Source organism: Podarcis erhardii (genome assembly GCF_964252035.2).
Source record: "Podarcis erhardii genome assembly, chromosome: 15".
In the NCBI taxonomy this organism is placed as follows: Eukaryota; Metazoa; Chordata; class Lepidosauria; order Squamata; family Lacertidae; genus Podarcis; species Podarcis erhardii.
In genome coordinates, this window is record NC_138505.1 from 14061061 (window position 1) to 14083013 (window position 21953).

The following is a 21953-nucleotide window of genomic DNA, read 5'->3' on the forward strand; positions in this document are numbered from 1 at the left end:
CCGGCGTCGCGCATGCGCCGCTATGGCCGGCAGCGGTTGGGAGCGGAGGGTGCTGCCCGTGTGCGTGGGGGCGGCGCTGGTGGGCGCGCTCGCCCTGGAGGTGGTCGCGGTGCTGCTGCTTCGGCAACGCGGAGGCGGCGGCGAGCGCGGGAGCGAGGCCCGTAGGACGGAAGCATTCCCATTTGTGTCGCTGGCATCGCTGCTTTTCCTGCTGGGGAACGTGCTCGAGAACGCGCGCCGTTTCGTCACCGCCTCGCCCAGCACGCGCGGCGTTATGCTGGCGGGGGCGGGGCAAGGATGGGAGTGAGTTGGGGGGGGCTCCGGTTGACGATAGCCAATCAGAGAAGAGCGTGGGAGTGTGGAGGCGGGGCTTGGGGAAGTGGCGGGAAAAGGACTGGGAAGGCGTTTTTTGATAGGCTAGGGCAGGTTTCCCCAACCTCGGCCCTCCAGATGTTTTGAGACTACAATTCCCAGCATCCCTGACTACTGGTCCTGCTAGCTAGGGATCATGGGAGTTGTAGGCCAAAAACATCTGGAGGGCCGAGGTTGAGGAAGCCTGGGCTAGGGAAAGCGCCTTGGCCTGACTCTCAGCACATGCTCAGAGGCACTCTTCTCGTTGGTTTTTATTTTTCCAAAGCTCTTTTTTTTCAGAGGAGGAAAAGCCCTGAGGAGAGCAACAGCGCCAGTGAGGCCTAGCTAAAAGTTTGATGTGCCTTAAAGGGAAAGGAATTGAGAAATTGCAGCTGTCAGGCAGGAGGTCCCACCTCTGGGGCCATTACTTAAAAAGAGAACCAGGTAGCAGATAATGGGAAAGGCCCCTGAGAATTTCAGGGTAGACAACTCTGTGTTAGATGCTCTGCCAGAGCAAACAGTATTGAACCAGATGTCTTACCTGGCAGGTACTAGCATTTCTAAATGTATTGTAGGCTTGCAGCACAGGTTTTTTGTTTTTTTGTTTTTTGTAAGCAAGATCCTGCTTCATTAAGATGATGGAGGCAAGTGTTCGAGAGAGAGAAATACCAAGGGCTATTTAGAGAAATGGATTTAATATGTAAGATTAAAAAATGAATGAGTATGCTGTACAAACAAAAGAGGAATACAGTGGTACCTCAGGTTACATACACTTCAGGTTACAGACTCCGTTAACCCAGAAATAGTGCTTCGAGTTAAGAACTTTGCTTCAGGATGAGAACAGAAATAGGGCTCCGGCAGCGCGGCAGCAGCAGGAGGCCCCATTAGCTAAAGTGGTGCTTCAGGTTAAGAACAGTTTCAGGTTAAGTACGGACCTCTGGAACAAATTAAGTACTTAACCTGAGGTACCACTGTAGTGTAAATGAATTTCTCAGTGGCCACAAGGAATTGGGTATTTACTACAGCAGCACTTACATTGTGCAGTTCATTGCATTTGTATGCTAGGGAGGTTGCTGTGCCTGATTTTAGATGCCAGGTTAAAGCATATTATTTACAAGAGTTTACCCTGTCATGTGTCCTATTTTTATGTTCTTCTGATATTTGCCTCTTTGTTTATCTTTGAATTTCATCTCTTAGGTTGATTTTATTAAGTATGCTGCCTTGAGAAGGTTTTGTTCTTAATAGGGCAATGTAGAAATTAACATATAAACAAATAAAAGCATATCAGGTAGAAATAAATGAGAGTACTGTAATCCCCATTGAATTTAGTAGAACTTAATTTATGGTTAGAGGGGAAGGCATATTGCCTTTTTTTAAAAAAAATGTATTTATTGTTCAATGTATTTATTTATTTGTTTTATCAGTTTTATGCTCCACCTTTCAATCAGTTGCTCAGGGTGACTTATAACTGGTTGAAAGAATACTCCCTCACATATCTGCACACAACCTAGCAGCCTTTAATCCTCTGGCTGCTCACAGTCCCAGGGAAACCTTTCCTGCAATGGAGGAGAGAAGCACTGTCCCCACAATTGCTCCTTCTGTGGCCAATGGTCGGAGCCGGGTTCATCTCTCAAGTGCTGTGTGATCTTTTCCCCGAGGGTCCAAACTGCCAAAAGGCACTTAACCAGAGTTTCTAAGATTAAAAAAGCAACGTTGGAAGCTGCCTTATGCCAAGTCAAACCACTAGATTAACCCAGTTTTAAGCAAACTGTTGGGCAATGGTTCATCTGGGATTTAAGTGAGCTGCCCCCCCCCCCACTTCCAGATGCCAGAGATTGAACACGGGACCATTTGCATGCAAATCATGTCCTCTGCCGCTGGGCTGAGTGAATGGAGTAAGATGCGCCCAGTAGAACCCTCACCGTCGCTCCTCACTCTCTCTCTTTCAGTTACTGCTACTCCTGCCAATCTCACGTGCCTCCCCGCTGCAGCCACTGTTTCTCCTGCAACGTTTGCATCCTGCGGCGTGACCACCATTGCACTTTGCTTGGCCAATGCTTGGGATACCAAAACTACCGCTACTTCCTTTGCCTGCTTCTACATGGCTCTGTCGCCTTGCTGTATGGCTGCGTGATCAATGCTGATGTGGTCCTATCACTGCTCCAGGAGGGCACCTCTGTCCAGGCGATGCTGCTGCTACTACTCCCCTGGCTTATGTTACTGATGGGTAAGATTCATTGGCACCGTACAGACTCCATCACAGACCTACAGTTGCATGCTGGAAACTGACGAAATAAGCCTCTACACCACTCTTAATAGTACCAGCCCTGCTTTTGAGAGTACAGGCGACTCCCCTCTTACGCGGGGGTGACATTCCAGCATCCTGCACGCATACAGGAAAATCGTGTGACTGTGGAGTGCCCCCTAAACACCATTGAAACGCCCTTGGTGCCTCTCTCTCTCCAATCCAGATAAACAATACTGTACCAAAAATATCTGCAACTGGAATTGAAGCTCTGGGGCTTGCAGAAGGCTGGAGGATGCACGGAAAGGTTGCTGCTGTGCTAACGCATGCATCAGCTGTTAGGCAGAGAGGCTGAGCAGCCTAAACTGTGCCTCACTGTGCCTCTGGTCTCTTTGGGGCTTCCGCTGCCTTTACCTGTCCTCTTCAAGCTCTGGGGAGGGTCTCCTCACGAGCCATGAGGACTCTCCAGCTCTCTTCTTCCATTTCCTGGTATGAATTAAATTACTTAATTATTTCCCGGTGCCACTATACGTGGTTGTAGGTGCACAAGTGGGGAGATGCCTGTATCTGTGGACAGGGTTTAATTCAAGCCCAGGTTTACCTCAGTTGATAGAGGATGAGATACTTAATATCAGCGTCATGGGTTTGAGCCCCACATTGGGCAAAAGATTCCTGCATTGCAGAGGGTTGGACTAGATGGCTCTTGTGGTCCCTTCCAACTCCACAATTCTATGATTCTACCTGTCCTGGGACCTTCTGCATTCAAAACAGATACTTTACCACTCAACAAGATCCCTTCCTCTAAAGATAAGGCATCCCTGCTGCCAGGCTTACGATATACAAGCCATGGCACGAAAGGAAAGGGCATTGGGAAGTGGGGAGCAAACAGAGGCATTTAGAGAAGCTGGAATGGAAAGATTTTGAGATGCAGAGCCAAAAGTTGCTGGTTTTCCAGCAAAGCAGATGGAGGGGTCCTGGGGTCCCATCTTCCTCTCTCTCCTTTTGGTAACTAACGTAGCACTTGGATCTCTCTTGTAGGGCAGGTGAACATCACAATCTTCATCTTTGCTTTTGTGACTGACGTCTGCATTGTTGGCTTCCTCTTCTGCACGGGCTTCCTGCTCTTTCACAGCCTGCTGGCCCTGCGTGGGCAGACGACCAACGAATGGTTCGAAGGAGATCGTCAGTACGACTTGGGCTGGAAAGACAACCTTCGGGAAGTGCTGGGGAATCAGGGGCACCTGGTGTGGTTCATGCCTTTCATTGCTTCCCCTTTGCCGGGGGACGGGATCACCTTCCAAACTAAGTGCCCCCGATCTGAGCCACTCCCCAAATCCCGTGACCTCTAAAGGTGGGTTCCAGGGTGCAGGTTGGGGCTATGTATAACATGCACTTCATATGCAAGGATGACCAGAAAAAAGCAATCAGTGGGCAAAATAATTTATTTTAACAATGCTTGATGTTGTTGTTTAGTTGTGTCCGACTCTTCATGAGCCCATGGACCAGAGGTTTGTCCAGCGCTTTCACATGTTCAAACCACTGCATATAACTTACTTGGTTGTAATCCTTACAATAACCCTGTAAGGCAGCTTTGGGGGGAACTTTGTAAGCCAGTGGACCCTGGTTTATTTGCAAATGGTGGGGTGTGTTAAAATGTTAGGAAATGGCAGCAGTCCCAAGGCACAATCACTGCAAGGCCTGTGAGTCTTGGAAGCTCAGAACACACAAGGCTACTTTTCTCAAATCTTCTTTCTCCAGTATTTGATGTAGCCACACACTTGCTCTCTCCCCCACCTTGACTCCAAGAAGAGCTCTTCTTGTGCAATTTACAGGAGCAGCAGAGATACAGTAAAATATTATCTGCAGAAAAATGGTCACTTATGATTACTTTGAAGGAATGCTAATAATGACCCACGCACTACTCATCCATTCTGGTTACTTTTTGTTAATCTGAAGCATTTTAACCTGCTCTTCAGCTGAGAAAGGCTCCCAGAGTGGATTGAAAAGATTAATAATAAGATAGCCCTTGTCTTCAAGCTTAAGGCAGTCTTGACATAAAAGAAAAAGCGGGGGGGGGGGGGGAGAAAAAAGAAAATCCGGACACTATTTCATCTTGTTAGTTATTTCACTTACAAGGTTCTCAAAATGACCATCTGGAATGGAAAGAGTCCAAGGAGGGGAAGAGCCAGGGATTATTGCATTTCCCAACAGAACTGATGGTAGCTCTGTTTCTCTTTCTTTCTACTGCAGCCTGATAGCAGACCCTGACAATCTCTCTTTCTCTCCTTCCAGGTTTCCATTCTGTGTTTTGCAAGGGGAGTCAAGTCCCTGTGAGGGGAGAGCGATTAGCTACACCTCTGCTCTGCTCTCAAAAGCAAATGAACTGAGAGATGAATTCTCACATGTTTTGCTCCCCTGTCATCAATAGCTTTTTTCCTTTTGGGGTTCTGGTGACATATACTTCCATCTGATTTGGTGGCTTTTGGCACACTGGGGATGCTTTTGAGGGGCCCCAAATGGTTTACTTCAGTGGTCTGGAAGGAAGTCTCCATGGGAGCTTAGCCATCCTGCTGGGCTAAGTTTCATCTGGCGGCTGAGGTTGCTGGGACCAAATTTATTCACTGCCTTTCAGATCTGCATGGTGCTTTTCCACCAGCTTATTTCACTCCACAGCTGTGAAATGCCACGCCCCTTTCCTTACTCTCTCAGGCTGGAAGGCACAGGGAGAAGCTAAGAAAAACTAGGCACGAATTGTGGTGGAAACACAACACAAAAGTTTGTAGTAGGTGCGAAGGCTTTACCTGTCACTCTCTTCTTGGCATTTGTGAGGTTGGTATCATAGGGAACTTGCTTCTGCCAAAAGCGAGCAAGAGATGAGTGAAGGAATTCTGGCGATATTTATCCCTTTCCTTTACAATTCTGCCAGCCGCCTTGCAATGCTTAGGATCCTTCCACATCTAAGCTCTGCTTTTGTGCTTTGGCCGTATTACCCACTGAATCCTTACAAAATGTTGCCTGCCTGGAGGTCTGCACTGCTGCAAGCCCACAAGATGGGGCGGGAGGATCAAAGAGACAGGATTCCTTGCCTGTTTTCCAATAATGTTTCCAGTAATGTAAGGTGTATTAAATGGCCTTATTTGGAGTCGGAGAGTTGGTTCACCTAGCCTAGTATTGACGGCTCTGACGGATAGTGGCACTTTCCAGACCAGCTACATGGATGCTTCAGCTGCAGATGCTGAGAATTGAACCTGGGACCTTATGCATGCAAAACAGGGCTCTACCATTGACCTCCTGATTGATGGGGTCACTCCCAGTGCCCTGAGAGGTGGGGTGTCAGGGCATCCTTTGCAGGAGATGGTGGTTTGGAGGTTTAAGGCATCTCATTTGGTGCTGAGCAGGCATTATAGCTTGGCAGCATTAGACAGAAACAGTACTGTTCCTTCTTATGGATCTATTCTGCTTCCCTGAATCGCAACAGTTTTGAGAGGACAGCGGAAAGGCAATGATGGAAATTCGAGCTGCATTCCAGAAAAGTTGTCAGTCCACACTGCTTGTAGGTGGTTTTAATTTCTAGGTACTTTCAATAGTAAATCAGCCACCAGTGCAAACAGCCCCCCAGAGAGGAGGGCTCTTGAGATGCCCACCTTTCCTTGTGGCCACGAGTAATGGAGATGTGGGTTTTAATCCTGTTTTAGCTGTGAGTTCCTTGGCTTAGTTTGGGGAAAGCTGCTATTCTCTTCTGTTTCAGCTTTTCATCTGACGTTGGGCCTACCTTTAGATGTAAATGCACCTTTTTACATTAAAATGCTATTTAAAATGACAACACAATTACCTTGTGACTACAGTTATTTATATATATATAAATACATAAACACACACACTCTCAAATGGCATTGCCTTGATTGAAAGGTTCATCTAGCTCAGAGATGGGAACCTGTTGCCTTTCAGACGTTGGATTCTATAACTCCCATCAGCCCCAGCCAGCATGGCTAATGTCAGGAATGATGCGGGGGGGGGGGCAGTTCAGGTTCTCCACCCCCGATCTAACTCCACACACTGTTTCCAGAAGTAGCCAGCTACATTACAGTGATTGAGAAGAGTGCTTCTCAGACGGTGTGGAAGCCAAGAATATATTACTTCTGCCACATCAAGTCGCTCGAAGGCTATTGCAAACAGGCTCTGGGGTGGAAAGGCAAGCTTTAAATGAAAGCTCAACATGGGTTGCCATGGACCGGGAAAGCCTTGCCAGAGTAATTCATGTGTTGGTTACTTCAAGACTGGATTACTGCAATGTGCTCCATGTGAGAGCTTCCCTTGCGCTCGATCTGGAAGCTGCAGGTCGTGCAGAATGCTGCAGCACGGCTGCAGCCAGGAGTGAGGCCTTGTCAGCCTAGAATGCCTGTGCTCCAAGAGATCTGCGCTACTTGCCGAATTGCTACTAAGCCAAATTCAATGTGTTATTATCACTATATAAAGCCCTTAACAACTTGGGACCAGTTTACCTGCAAGATCGCCTTACCTCACATATGCCCAGTTGACCGCTTTGATTGGTGGAATTGGCCTACTACAAGTGCGACATAATACCTGTTCTGCATTTGTAGAACTCGGATCATTTAGTGTCACAGCACCCATTGGAACTCCCTGCTGATTGAGATCAAGCAGGCACCTTCACTTTACTCTTTCTGCTAAAATCATTCCTGTTTAGACAAACCTACCCAGATGCTTAGAAAGTTATCTGTTTTAGTATTTTAATTTCTGTATGGTATAGAGTAGCATACCCTCCCAACATTTCTCCGATGAAAATAGGGACACCCTATTCCACTATTATTATTATTACCCTGACCATCAGACTGGGTTGCTCCAACATTAAATATTAAAAAACTACCTTATAAAGGGCTGCCTTCAGGTGTCTTCTAAAGGATGTCTCTCCTTGGCTCAGAGGTCACATAACTCCATACCCTCTGATGAAAATAGGGATGTCCTACCATATCCTTTCAACATTTCTCTGATGAAAATAGGGACATTCTGGGATCAAATCAGAAACTGGGACGGCTTCTGTAAATCTGGAACTGTCCCTGGAAAATAGGGACAATATGAGGGTCTGGAGTAGGGTTGTGCATTTTCCTGTTTTATCTTTTGTAAACCGCTCTGAAGTGGTTTTTGTTTTGTGTTTTTTTACAATCAAGAGGTGTATAAATTTTATGAAATAAATAAGAATGAAAACCCCTGGCTGGGGAGAGCCATGCATTGTTCCAGAAGCTTGCCACTCAGGCTGTTCTGGAAGTAGGCCGGTTGCTGTGGTAACTGAAAAGCTGATGCGTCCTCTTCCATGTTGTCGTGGGCACCATGTTGAACCCTCATCGCCACTCAGTACTGACCAATGCCTGTGTCAAGCCCTCAGTGGACCCCATTAACCGGATCGCCGGCACCATCTATGAGCCAAAGGGGCAGGTGCGGCTTTTGGGCCTGATCTCAGAGAGCTCCCCTCCACAGCAGGTAGCTTGGAGAGGGCAATGGGGGTTTCTTGCTCCCATAAGCGGAGGCCATAGTTCACACACACAACAGGATTAGCACTGTTTTAATATGCTCCTTCCTTAGGCACTGTACAGACAAAGAGGTGAAGTCACGGTTTCTCCATCCAGTGATATTTGGTGTGAGGGAAATTTGGCCTTCCGTGGTTAAACTACAACGTCCATCAGCCCTAGCAAGCATGGCCAATGGCCTGGGATTATAGATGTTTTAGTTCAGCAATATCAGCATGGCCAAAATGCTTCTGTGCCCCTCATATACTTTCCAAGCGTGTTTCCCTTGCTACTGGGGGTGGGTGGTCTGCCTCACAGGAACGTGTAAGCCTTTGAAAACCAGAGAGAAGTATTGTGAATGTGTTCACCAAGGCCATGCCAATTGCCAGGTGCGGCCATGCCACTGGCATGCAGCCTCCAGACACCCACCCACCCACCCACCCACCTGGCCCTTGGAAGTCAGAGGATTGCCTGCTCCTAGCCAGAGAGTGATGGGGCCCAGGTGAATGATGGGAAATTCTCAGTCGGTCTGCACGGAAATCATTGTTCCCCTTGGACTTGATCTCGTAACTTGTACCAGAAGTTGTATGACGGGGAGGGAAAGGGTGCAGAATGCAAGTGAACACGCATGCCTAAATATCTCTATTTTTAAGCCTCTGTTTCACAGTGTGCCAGTCTGTAAATTGCACAGTTCAAAGCAAAAGCACGATGCACATTGCTTAATTTACTTTGAAATGTGGTAAGGCAGTCCCTGCTGCAATTAGGGCTTGCTGAATTTGTCAGCTTACCAGTTCCGAAAAGGAGAGGCGCTAAAAAGTTGTAACATGACTTGGGAATTCAAAATATATTGCTTGGTTATATTGATTTAATTTAGTTTGGATTGGTACGTAAAATGTGTGCAAAATTGCATAGAAATCATGACAAATGATTGCCAAGTACTTGAAGTTGTATATTATATATTAATATTGTTTTTATTTATTATTATTATCATTTAGCATGACTGACATTTTCAGAAGGTAAAATTAAAATTCATTGGTTTTCCTAAAGCAATTTATTCTTAGCTTCTTGGTAAGTCTACATTTTATGAAGAAGCTAAGAATAAATTGCTTTAGGGAGACCAATGAATTTTACCTTCTTTTGTGTTGTCCAGTCACAAAAATAATACAGTAGCAGATTTGAATTCGTCACACCCAAAAAGGTATTTTTAAGGCTCCTCACTGAAGAAGTTAACAAAAACTAAGCTTCACTTTGTAAAAGGATACATCCTACTGCTGTATTTAGGAGGCCTCATTCTGCTGAGTGGGGTCCTGGGCTTCTGCCCCAAAGTCCTGCCCGGATGGTACCACTAGAATCACTGCAGTCATCCCAGTGTCCACCACTGGAAAAACACTGTGTTTTACCAGTGTTTCCTGGCTCCTAGGATTTTGGGTGGGCCCTCAGGCATGACATTCTTGGCTCCCCACCCCAACCTGGAAGAGCAAACTGGGGGTTCTCTTATGTCCCAACCGATCTTCTCTGTGCAAAGTGGAAAGTGTGGTTTGGTTTAGACGGTGGGCCCTCTGCTGGGCTCAGGGTCCTGGTGCCCAAATGCATGTCTCTGGAGCCAGCCTTGGTGCTATAAAATATCTCTGTGTGACTCAGGAGGACTACCTGGATGCTGGTGATGGGATGCTGATCTGCATGAAGCGGGCAAAGAAGAGAGGCCCTCACCCCGCAAGGAAGCCCTGCTGGGAGCCTGAGGAAACAGTCCCAAATGCCAACAGCATCTCAGACATAGACCCAGAGCAAGAACTGAGCAGGCAAGTTGTTGCCGTGGGCTTTAGGGGGGTCCCATCCACAGCACACATTTAAAGTATTCCTATACTGCTGTAAGGGATGATCTTAACCAGTGTTCCCCAACCTTGGGCCTCCAGCTGTTTTTGGACTACAATTCCCATCATCCTTGACCACTGGTCTTGCTACTGAGGGATGATGGGAGTTGTAGTCCAAAAACAGCTGGAGGCCCAACATTGGGGAACACTGATCTAAACCACTGAGCCTCTTGGGCTTGCCGATCAGAAGGTCGGCGGTTCGAATCCCCGCGACAGGGTGAGCTCCCATTGCTCGTTCCTAGCTCCTGCCAACCTAGCAGTTCAAAAGCACGTCAAAGTGCAAGCAGATAAATAGGTACCACTCCGGCAGGAAGGTAAACGCTGTTTCCGTGCGCTGCTCTGGCGTGGGTGTTCTGTTGCGCCTGAAGCGGCTTAGTCATGCTGGCCACATGACCTGGAAAAACTGTCTGTGGACAAATGCCGGCTCCCTCAGCCTGTAAAGCGACTTGAGCACCACAACCCCAGAGTCATCTGCGACTGGACTTAACGGTCAGGGGTCCCTTTATGTTTTTATACTACTATAACAATTGTGGCTTCCCCCAAAGAACCTCGCAACTGTAGTTTGTGAAGGGTGATGTGAGGGGTCTTCTAACGACTCTCAGCGCCTTTAATAAGCTACAGTTCCCAGGATTGTTTGGAGGAATCCTAAGGAATCCTAAGGATTCCTAAGTAAGGAATCCTAAGGATTCCTAAGTAAGGAATCCTATGTAAGGAATCAGGTGCATTCAAGGGAAATGCACCTGATTCAGAGCAGGATCTGTTTATCATTTTAAAATAAACAACCTGCCCAGTCTGAGGTCTTACAGAGTGGTCAAGTTTTGAAAAGAGCATTTTTACAATTTACACAATTCAAAGATGGAGTTAACTCTTTATTAGCAAAAACATGATCCCCCAAGACTTGGGGTTGCATGTCAGGCCTAATAGAGCAGCACATTCCCAGTGGTCTTCCTCCGTGAAAACCAGTTGCCGAGACTATGCCTCCTCACAGCCTTCCCTTCCACTGCAGGGCTTTTTCCAAGCAATGTGAGACTGCGGCTGCAGGCAGCCAGCCTACCTCTCCTCCGCCCTTTTCATGCCTCTCTGGGTTCTGGGAAACAAGTGGGGAAGGGAGATTGTCGCATCAGGAAGGGGAGACAGCTGTGATACTTCTTCAGCAGGACTCATCTCTGTCCCTTCACCTCCCTCCTCTCCTGCTTCAGCTTCTTCCTCTGACGCTGAATTTCTCTCTGCCACAGACTCTCCCTGCTCACTAAGCCCTGTTACCTCTCCAGCTTCCAGGAAACTCTTCTTCCCAGTCCTCTCCCTCCAACCACTCAACATCGTCCCATCATCGCCCCACAGGCTGTGAGACTTCTTCTCTGAGTGGTTCCCCTGCTGGTTCTTTCCACCATTCCTCTGCACCCAACCAGTCCATGACATAGAATAGCAGAATTGTAGAGTTGGAAGGGACCCTGAGGATCATCTAGTCCAACCCCCTGCAACGCAGGAATATGCTTCTGTCCAATACGGGGATCGAACTAGCATCCTTAGCATTATCAGCACCATGCTTCAACCAACTGAGCTATCCAGGTTCACGAGTGAAATGTGCATCGGATGCTGTAATTGTACTGCAGTTCTTTAAAATTCTCTTTGCCACTGAGCCAAAGCCCTTCAATAGCACCTGCCTCCATAGTTGTGTCACACACCCACTGGTGTGATTGGAAAGTAGCAGGATTTGCCCCCCCCCCCCAAGAGAATGCCAGTAAAAAACCAGTTGCGATTCTGTGTGCTGTTTTACAGTGGAGGAGCAATAAATGGATAGCACTAAAACGGGTCAGCAAACTTTTTCAGCAGGGGGCCGGTCCACTGTCTCTCAGACCTTGTGGGGGGCCGGACTATATTTTTTTTGGGGGGGGAATGAATGAATTCCTATGCCCCAAAAATAATCTGGAGATGCATTTTAAATAAAAGCACACATTTTACCCATGTAAAAACACCAGGCAGCCCCCACAAATAACCCAGCAATGCATTTAAAATAAAAGGATACATTCTACTCATGTAAAAACACACTGATTCCCGGACCGTCCGTGGGCTGGATTTAGAAGGTGATTGGGCCAGATCCGGCCCCTGGGCCTTAGTTTGCCTACCCATGCACTAAACGCTGCTGGTCTGGAAGTGTTTTGATAATCCAAATCAAAGTTGGGAAGGAGGGTTCCAAAACTGGGAGTTGGGGAGACCAGGTTTGTGTCCAATCTGAGTTTTGCTGCTTCCTGCCCCCCCCCCCCAGGCAGCACCCAGTACCTCCCACTCCAGATGTCAGCAATGCCTCACCAAGCCCTACACCAGTTCCGGCATCTGCCAAGCAATCTCGACCGGGTTCCTTTCCCTTCCACTGGATGTGGGAGAGCATCTCTGTCAACGGCCAGGCCATGTACCAAGACCGGCTCCTGGAGAAACCCAAGAAGAAGAGGTCCCCTCAGACTTCTGTCACCACCTTCCGTGAGCCTCCATGCACACCAGAGCCGGGGAACCCGAGAGCCAGCAGCCCTAAAGGCGGCCATTGCTCGAAAGACCCCAAGCCCTCGAATGGCGTCCCTGAGGATCCCTGGCCCACGTGCCAGAAGTGCCACCGCCAGGTGGGCCTGGCCCCCGGGAGCTCCCTCTTGCCTCTCTACTGGAAGATGGACTCCCGGCAGGAGGCTCGGAAACGGCAGATACGCCAGGAGCGCCACCGCTGGCTGCAGCTCACCCAGGAGCTCCTGAGCCTGGAGGATCAGGGCCCCAGGAGCAACAAGCGCTTCTCGCTCAAGCGGCTGGAAGAGAAACTCCGAGCGGAGCTCCTCTGCCTGGCCACAGAGCCCGAGGAGCCTGTTCCCCGGAGGGAGGCCAGGAAAGCCAAAGGCTGGGCCCAGACCAACAGGGAAGAGCAGCTGACCTTCCAGCCCACCATCAACCGCAGGATCCCCAATTTCAAGAGTCTCCAGAGGCGCTTCCAAGAGCAACTGGAGCAGAGGAAGGATCAAGGTGGGGAGCAGTCATTCATTGATAACGGGCAAGGGAGGGGGGCATAAGGTCAACATTAAGGATGGTATCCAACTAAGTCCGACTCAGTTGGTCAAGTGAGTTGTTGTTGCTATTGTTGTTGTTATAAGGGGGGGAAACCTTCTCCTTTTCCCTTATGAGGTATTCCAGAGCCCATATAGAGTCCTTAAGTGGGTTCCCTATTAGTAGGAGAAATAACAGTCAACTAGAGTAAATTGAAAAGCAAAGCGGCTAGCAAGCCTGATCTTTATTCAGGGAACTGTTGCAACAGGGTCCCCACTTACCACACGCAGGGAGGGAGGAGAACTCTGAACAATGGTGCGCAAGCCCATATATAGACTTTTGAAATTGCCCACCCTGTAGCCCAAAACCACCACCCCAAACATCATACATGCATCACAGAAGGAGGTGGTCTACAGCAGAGGAGGCGGTCTACAGCAGAAATCCTGTTTGCCAGGATACCTGATAATGGTCACTGATTGCATTACCTGGGCAGCCTGGCCATTCTTTTGTGATAGTTAATACTTTAGTTCCTAAATCCAGGTCACAGGCTCCCCCTATTCATACACAAATGCGCCCTTAAAACAGGATTTGCAAGCAAAAAGACAGTGGGAAGGCTTTCCCCATTTGCCTCCTTTACTGCAGAGGAATATTTAAGGTCATCGAGAGATTCAAAATGGCTTCAAGATTGTTCTCCTATACCGTTTCAGACACATGGTTCATGTAATTAGATATGTGTGCATTTATGAACATTTATTCTGTATCTGAGACCTTAAAATTCTTATAACATTATTATTACTATTATTACATTTATAACCTGCCTTTCCCCCTAATGTGTGCTGGCCTCTCTTTCTTTTCTCTCTTCCCCACTCTCGGTTTTCCTTTCTTTGCCTTTTCTCCTTTTTTCTACAGACTAGATTATAAGAGCAATCATTGTCATTTAAAGTTTACTCGTAATCCGGTGTATCCTTGTAAACGGTCCAGTTCCTGTTTGGATGTTTGTTTCTATTGCTGTTGTCGTAGTTTCAATAAAAAATATTTTAAATTAATCAATTAATATGCTGCGAAGTGATGATATGTGGGCAGGTGGGTTGGGACGGGTCATGTTAATGCCTCTTTGCTCTCCTCCGCCCAGCAAAGCTGACCATCTGTAAGCCTTTCCGACTTCACTCCATGGGCAGCACCCAGCAATTCTCTGGAGAAGAGGACAAGCAGGACCCAGAAGACCCATATTACGAGGTCCGGCGGTTGTATGGGGTTCACTGGAGGGCCCATTCTTGCCCGGACTTTGGTCCCCCCATGGTTGCTCCAGTCATGCACACCAAGACCTCTGACAAGCGGCAAGAGGCCAACAGGTAAGCAGGGCACCTGGGGAGGGGGGTGGCGGTTCCAAAGTCTTTGTGCTATGATTTCCCGCAGTCCAATGAGAAAGGCCAGGGGGTTTCTTGGGGGTAGGTTGCAAATTTTTCAGCTAAACATTAAAACAAAGAACCCCAAAAGCTGACAGTTGCTAAGTGAAAGCTAGGGATGGAGGAGGAATTAAATTCATTTTGTGTTTAAAGAGGAACCTAATTCGCCATTTCTGAAACAGGAAACAACACTCCCCGACCCCCCCCACCTTTGAAATACTCACTTCCCTAAATTTTGCAGTTCACTTCTGCAGCTAAGTAATGTGTAGAGAAATGCACACACTAACATACAGTGTACATAAAAATGTCCATCTTAGTGAAAATAAGACAAAAATGTGATTTATTGGGGAGAATTGCTTTGCAAAAATGCATATATTAAGCAAAACTGCAAGTAGGTACAATTGTACCTCAGAAGTCAAACGCCTTGCGAGTCAAATGTTTTGGCTCCCAAACCCGGCTTGGCAAACCCAGAAGTGAGTATTCTGGATTGTGAACGTTTTTTGGAACCCGAACGTCCAACGCAGGTTCCGATTGGCTGTGCCTTGGTTTCTAAACATTTAGAATAGACTTCTGGAACGTCTTCCGTTCAACTTCCGAGGTACGACTGTATGTCTATATTAAGGGGGGAAATCATGCTAAAATGCTGGTGAATCTTCACCTTTTTAAAAACAAAAATCACAAACTGATGTGGAAAAGTGGAGAACGGAACTTCAGGTAGGAAAAATGAGAGACTGCAATGGACTGCTCATCCTTGAAACACCGTGTTTACCGAGTGTTCGTTCATCCAGTCTTTACTGATATGATTATACCACAGTCAGCATGCATCCAGCACGGCACTCATCCCAGTTTGCTTACAGAGCATTACACATCTTCATTATTCGTTGCCCTCACCCTTTGCAATCCATTTCCCCATCGCTTTCCTCCCACCGCTAAAAAGTCGGCCTCTTTTCTAAAAGTGGCTTTGCTGCACTCGGGTGACAGAGCCCTTCAATCCCCTTTAGCCAACCTACATTCCTGGCCTCCTGCACTTGAACACAACGCCAGCCTGCCTGGAGGACCCCTTCTCCCTCACCTCCAGAGGTTTCCCCATGCCTGAGGTTGGCCTCTTTTTGTTAGGATGCTCCTGCTGGAGTGGGAGAGGCAGGAACGGAAGGAGAAGCGGCGAGCCGAGCTGCGCAGGGCGAAGGAACAGCAAGTGCAGCGGGAAGTGGCCAAGTGCCTGGCGACGTACCAGACCATGGACCACCCCTCCGTGTCATTGCAGAGAAAACGGGAGATGCTCAGGTAACGTGCTTGAGGTTTCTGCAAAGTCCCTCTGGGCTGTGGGGAAGAACAGGGGCTGCATATGCACCATACCTTGAAAGTGCGGGACTGTTAAGGATAGTAGGAAAGGGTATATTGATTAAATATGATCCTTCCACGCTAGTGAGTCATGTAGCAGAGCAGATTCCCCCAATACAGCAGTAAGCTAGTTTGCAGATTCGTTTGACTTTCTTTAGTTAAGCAATCTAGTCTCGCTTGCCCAGATTGGATTATTCCTGGCAAGTCCCCTTCGATCTCTCTTAAAAGAATCAAGACACAAGAGTCTTAAAAGTAACAAGACGTTTACTCACATTCAGTTCACAGTATAATCCCTGAAGGCAGGCTATATCTTGTAATTACAGAACAAAGTGTGAGCTCATCCCATATGGAGACTGAACCCATGTGCTGCTGGCTGAGAGCCAGCAGACAGCAAAATACATTAAGAGAAGAAAATGGCATCAAGAGAAAGATGGCTGCGTGACTCGACTATTTTATGGAGTCAGCCAGGGTTATGCCCATCTGTCTGGTCACATGCAGGGGGAGGACGCTTCAGACCTGTGGAACAGGAAGTTATATTGGCTGGCGTAACATCCCCTTGCCTGTGTCCACTCTAGGGAAACAAGGAATGTTGTATTTGACTGCTCCAGTGGATTACATCCCACAGAAAGCACATTCAGAACACATTCACTGTCCCCAAAGAACCCTGGGAACTGTAGCTTACCCCTCACAGAGCTACAGTGCCCAGGATTATTGAGGCGGGCGGATGTGCTTTAAAGGTGTACACAGCCCGTTTTCTGGCTTGCGCTCGGCTGCCAACTAGGGTTGTATCGAGGACTGCCAAAATTATTACCCAGCGATCTTCGTAAGGCTGGAAGGAGCAATTCTGCTCTTGAGCATGACAGAGGTTTCTGGGAAGATTATGGGTTGTTCAAGGGCACGTTCCTGCCAGAGGAAGTTACTTAAGGAGGGCAATAGAGGAGAGCTGCTGAGGGGTGTGGCTTGGGTGAGGGGTGTGGCCTCGGGAGGATCCCAAGGGCCAGGCAGAAAAGCCTGGAGGGCCGCATTCCTGGAATATTCTTCCTGGCAACAGCTTCCTCCTCCTTTCTGCAGCTACCTGACTTTTAAAATCTAGAGATGCCATTGGGGAGGATCGAACCTGGGTTGCCCAGACAGCTCAGTTGGTAGAGCATGAGATTTATAATCTGAGGGTCATGGGTTCAAGCCCAAAAGATTAATGCATTGCAGGGGGCTGGCCTAGATGACTCTCATGGTCCATTCCAACTCTATGATTCACACAAAGCAGGTGTTCTACTTACCTACAGGGGAAGCTGGCCTGGTTATTTACAGGTTGGGGTAGAGGGATCAGAAGAGGAACAATGCAGCAAAGGCCTACCAAGCTCTCCCTTTGGTGTGCAGGAGGCAGGAGAAGCAGCGCATGGAAGAGTACACATTGCAGCTGCAGGAGATGCAAGACCGCGTGGAGAGCAGACCTTTCTTGTTTGAGAGAGTCATGCAGGTGAAACGGGGGCCAGGGGGCTGGGGGGAAGGGAAGGGGAAGCAATGGGTTATATAGCATAGCAGCTTGAATATCCGGTTCAGTGCAAGGAGACACAAGTTTGAGTTGTCCACTCGGCCTTGATTTATCAATGTGGAAAACCTCAAAGCAAAATAATAATTCTAAAAATATTATTTCAAGCACTGATCTCAGGGTTCCCGGGAACAGTATCTTTCAGCCCTACGTAAGCAGGAATGTTCTTAGACTGGAACACCTCGCTACGGAGGGCATTTCACAAACAGGAGCTGCCACCAAAAAGGCCCTGCCGCAGATCAGCGCCAACAAGGCGTCATCTGCTTCGCTGTTTTTGCTGCCATGGGCACCTTTGGGAGGAAGAGCTGGCTATAAACAGAACAAATGTCAATGGGCAGGGACTTCCAGAGGGTAGGTGCTGGCCACACTGAAATATCACTTCCTTGCAAGGCGATCCAAGTTGCCTCCTGGCCTTTACCTGTAAAGGAAAAGACTTGCTGCCTTTCTTCTGGCAGAGCCAGCAAAATGGCAGCAGAGATAGCGAGAAAGCACAGCGTGTGGCAATAGGGCCATTTGTATGGGGTTTTTTTTAAAACTACGCTGCCTTTGGCCTGCCTGCATCTCCACTCAAGCCTCTCTCCCTGCCAGGCCAACGCCCGCCAGGCTGTGGAGCGCCGTTTCTCCCAGGTCCTGGCCGCGCTGGGGATCGACGAAGAAATGCTGTGGAAGCATGCAGTGCGGCAATCTGCTCGCAAGTCCTCGGGCAAAGCCATGTAAGGAAGGTTGAGAGGAAGAGGGTGGCTGGCTGAAGGCCTTCTCCTTCGTCCCTTGAGTGAAAACAGATATTCCCCCTTGTTCATTTGGAAATCATTATGGACACGGGGTCTTTTCTGCATGCCAAGCAAGGCCTCTAGCCCTGTGTTAGGATCATAGAATTGTAGAATTGGTAGGGATCGCGAGGGTCATCTAGGGCAACCCCCTGCAGTGCAGCCGTTCCCTAAAGAAGAGGAGCTTATGCACCCAGGATGGCTTGCTGGGACTCCCTAGCGCAGCCGATCCCAGGCAGGCTCACCGTCAGTGCACCCCGCTTGCAAAGAAAGAATCGGGAGCTCCATTTAATCTCCAGGTTGTTTATTGGGCACCAAGACAGAGCAGAACGCAAAGCAATGGCTTCAAGTTACAAGGAAGGAGATTCCAACTAAACCTCTAGAAGAACTTTCTTATAGGGAGAGCTGTTTGACAGCGGAATGGACTCCCCTGGAAGGTGGTGGGCTCTCCTCCATCGGAGGTTTTTAAACGGAGACTCGATTGTCAGGGATTGCAGGGGGCTGGACTACAAGACCCTTGGGGTCCCATCCAACTCTACAGTTCTATGATTCTATGAAATGCTGGTGTGCCCACTGGGGCTGATGTCAGTTGCAAGCTATTGGTTTACTGTATTTTTTGCTCCACAAGACACACTTTTTCCCTCCTAAAAAGTAAGGGGAAATGTGTGTGCATCTTATGGAGCGAATGCAGGCTGCGCAGCTATCGCTGAAGCCAGCACAGCAAAAGGGAGAGCTGCGCAGCGCCTCTTGGTCTGCTGGCTTCCCAGCGAAGCAGGATGAGGGACGGAAGGGGCTCCATAAGGGCTAACTTCTGTCCCTCATCCTGCTTCGCTGGGAAGGCAGCACAACAAGAGGCGCTGTACAGCTCTCCCTCTTGCTGTGCTGGCTTTAGAGGTAGCTGCGCAGCTTGCTCTGACTTTTCAGGGAGTTGGGAGAAGGGACGGAGGGCAGCCCATCAGTCCCTTCTCCCACCTCCCGGAAAATCCAGCAAGAGCCGCTCTATCTTTAAAGAGCCGCGCCAAGCGAGCGTGTCTGTAGCTCTTGCTGGCTTTTCTTGTTTTCCTCCTCTAAAAACTAGGTGCCTCTTATAGTCGGGTGCGTCTTACTGAGCAAAATATACGTATATATTTTACATGGGCCTGTGTCCTGTAAAGGCCCAGAGGATTATGGAGAGAAGACAGTGGGGTGGCTGCTGCCCCAGCTTTTGCTTTGCAGCACACATGCCATGTAAAGGAAACAAGGGGTAAGGCAGAGGGTTCCTTGCCTGCTGCCACCTGAAAAGCTTATTTGGGTGGCCTGGGTACAGTGGCGTAGCGAGGGTTGCCAGCGCCGGGGGGCTGTACAGAGTGGAGTCGGGAGGGAGGGAAACAGACAGAGTACTACACATGCACATTCAACTGCCTAACGGCATCTGCATCACCCAGGAGATCACAGCTGCAGAGATAAGAAGAGTCGCTCCTTGTCTGGAGAGATTATATCCTGGTTCACATGGAGTAGCCGTTTTCAGTGGTGCCGGGTGTCAGAAGTGTGCAGCTATACTGAGGCAGCACCGGGTGTTGACATTTGGCGCCCATAACAATTTTGCGCCCAGGGCAACTGCCACTGTGTCGCCACCCCCACCCCACACTACGCCACTGCCTGGGTGGGACACAAGGGGTGTGCAGGCATGGGGAGTGGATTTGTGTGTGTGCATGCATGGAGCTCCCTGGAAAGCCCTTCTTTCAGGAGGCCATGTGTCCTGCTTTGCAGAGGACAGCCCTCTCTTCTCTCTGTTGGAAAGGCTGCACGGTCGATGTCTCGATTAAAAACAGTCCATGCTTTAAGCCAAGGTTGGTTTAAAAAGCTGGGGCCTTGAAAGGTTGCCCATCAAACATTAGTACCTGGACAGCAGTTCTGGCCTTTGTATATACAGTAAACCCTCGGGTTACATTACTCTTGAGTAACATAAACTTTGGGTTGTGAAAGCAGCAAACCCAGAAATATTTTTCCGGGTTTCGCCACTCGCACATGCGCAGAAGTGCTCTATCGCGCTGTGCACGTGCGCAGAAGCAGTGCCTCTGGATATGGGTTTTTAGGGGTGTGCACGGACCCCCGGAACGAATTAAATTCGTATCCAGAGGGTCCACTGTAGTCAGCATCTGGTTGGCCATTGTGAGCACAGTGTTGGGTTAGATGGGCCATTGGCCTGATCCAGCAGCTGGCCCTTTTTATTCTCATGAGCAGGCACACAGTTCACCTGCCCGCTGTCCTATTCCCCACTATGGCGAGGTGTATTGTGCTTCTGTTCACACTACAGAAATTATTTCTGCATGCGAGTTGTTACCTACAAAATTAGCAGATGCAAATTTTATGTGCATCAGCACCCTCTCTCATCTTGGTTTTTTTTGGCAATGCACACCTGATGCCTTGCCCAGGACCTTCTCAGACCTGTGGTGTGTTTCAGGCGTAGGAGGACAGAATCTCTGGAAGATCTCCCAGAATCGACCTGAAAGCAAAGCCTGGCAGGCAGAGAAGAGAGAGAGAGAGAGAGAGAGAGAGAGAGAGAGAGAGGGAATCTTGCAGCCAGATGTGCAACTTCTGGACCTGTAGTCACGAGGCACCTAGAAATAAAACTAGCTTTGGAGACGAGAAAGACTCAGCCTGCTCTATGAGGGGGTTGACCTGGCAGTTGAAAATGGCGCTTGGTGGTGATGAAAGGTGGGGAATCCTTTTCAGCTCGAGATAGATAGATAGATAATACTTTATTCGGCCATAAGCCCACAAGGTAAAACAAATCAATAAACAAAATAGCATTTTACATTCTAAAATATCAACTAAAATATTTCAACGCATAATCTCCTTCACATTACTTACAATCTCTAGTTGTACCGTATTATGGCCTTGAAGATAAAGATGGTGCATAGAGTTTACTAGATTTTAATAGTCATGCAGCATTCCATGAAGTCTTTTTTATGAAAGAACTGAAATCAGGAATCCGGCAACCTGTAATGTTCTATAAGAGTCAATGTCCTGGAGTAGATAGGCTAGATGTAATTCAGGTGGTTTAGCAACAATTTCCAAAATGACTGAACTCAGAATCCTTGGTTTTCAGCTCGAGGATCACTTTCCCTTCTAGGTAACATTCCAGGGGCCACATGCCTGTGGTAAGTAGGGCCAGGGGCAAAAGTGGATGGAGCACTCATGCCAGAATGAAAGCCGCTTGTGTTTTGTCTCGCGAGATCACAAAACCAGCGTCATTTAGTTTCGTCCTCACACGCAGGTGCAACAGCTTGGGACCAAAAATGCAGCATCCCAATTTGGATCCCCATGATGTTGGAGGGTGTGAGTACAGTACTGTGTTGCCAACCAGTTTCTGAAACTTTCCCCGCCCTCTTGTAGAGTTTGGATTTGATATCCCGCTTTATCACTACCCGAAGGAGTCTCAAAGCGGCTAACATTCTCCTTTCCCTTCCTCCCCCACAACAAACACTCTGTGAGGTGAGTGGGGCTGAGAGACTTCAGAGAAGTGTGACTGGCCCAAGATCACCCAGCAGCTGCCTGTGGAGGAGCAGAGACACGAACCCGGTTCACCAGATTACGAGTCCACCGCTCTTAACCACTACACCACACTGGCATTGGTTTGCTTTTCTGTTATTGGTTATGATTCCCTACATGGTCAGTTTGGGGGAAAAAAGGTAAAAATAAAATGTGGAGAGGGGCAGGGGATCTGCGGCCTGGGCCTTAGGCTCCATAGACTGACTGCTAACACCACCGCCTCTGACTGCCTTGGCATCCTTTGCCTTGCCTCACAATGGCATCACAAAGAGCTGCCAAGGCTCCCCATTCGGAAGCCTGGGGCCTTCCGTGTTCCAGGTTCGCTACAGCCCAGACTGGAGAA

General features: G+C 48.4%; 2 protein-coding genes across 3 annotated transcripts; both read left to right on the forward strand.

Moving 5' to 3' along the window:
- The first annotated feature begins 7 nt into the window (after positions 1 to 7).
- Positions 8 to 6424, forward strand: ZDHHC24 (zDHHC palmitoyltransferase 24). Its single transcript, XM_081843023.1, has 4 exons — positions 8 to 303; positions 2301 to 2578; positions 3635 to 3947; positions 4889 to 6424. The coding sequence occupies exons 1-3, from the start codon at positions 23 to 25 to the stop codon at positions 3943 to 3945; spliced, it is 870 nt and encodes a 289-aa protein (XP_081699149.1). The 5' UTR covers positions 8 to 22; the 3' UTR covers positions 3946 to 3947; positions 4889 to 6424.
- A 1455-nt stretch (positions 6425 to 7879) lies between these two features.
- Positions 7880 to 20708, forward strand: TSGA10IP (testis specific 10 interacting protein). 2 transcript variants are annotated; one of them, XM_081842944.1, is made up of 8 exons: positions 7880 to 8092; positions 9760 to 9921; positions 12260 to 12992; positions 14146 to 14365; positions 15536 to 15703; positions 17138 to 17237; positions 17898 to 18022; positions 20520 to 20708. In XM_081842944.1, exons 1-8 carry the CDS (start codon positions 7943 to 7945, stop codon positions 20563 to 20565), a joined length of 1704 nt encoding a protein of 567 aa, XP_081699070.1. In that variant the 5' UTR covers positions 7880 to 7942; the 3' UTR covers positions 20566 to 20708. The 2 variants fall into 2 exon arrangements, with proteins under 2 accessions (XP_081699070.1, XP_081699071.1); XM_081842945.1 differs by lacking the exon at positions 17898 to 18022.
- The last annotated feature ends 1245 nt before the right edge of the window (positions 20709 to 21953 follow it).

Coding starts and splice junctions, on each gene's coding strand:
- TSGA10IP (XM_081842944.1), top strand. CDS start 7,943: ATGTTGAACCCTCATCGCCACTCAGTACTGACCAATGCCTGTGTCAAG. Junction 12,993..14,145: donor GGAGCAGAGGAAGGATCAAG/GTGGGGAGCAGT, acceptor TCCTCCGCCCAG/CAAAGCTGACCATCTGTAAG. Junction 15,704..17,137: donor AGAAAACGGGAGATGCTCAG/GTAACGTGCTTG, acceptor TTTGGTGTGCAG/GAGGCAGGAGAAGCAGCGCA.
- ZDHHC24 (XM_081843023.1), top strand. CDS start 23: ATGGCCGGCAGCGGTTGGGAGCGGAGGGTGCTGCCCGTGTGCGTGGGG. Junction 304..2,300: donor GGGGCGGGGCAAGGATGGGA/GTGAGTTGGGGG, acceptor TCTCTCTTTCAG/TTACTGCTACTCCTGCCAAT. Junction 2,579..3,634: donor CTGGCTTATGTTACTGATGG/GTAAGATTCATT, acceptor TCTCTCTTGTAG/GGCAGGTGAACATCACAATC.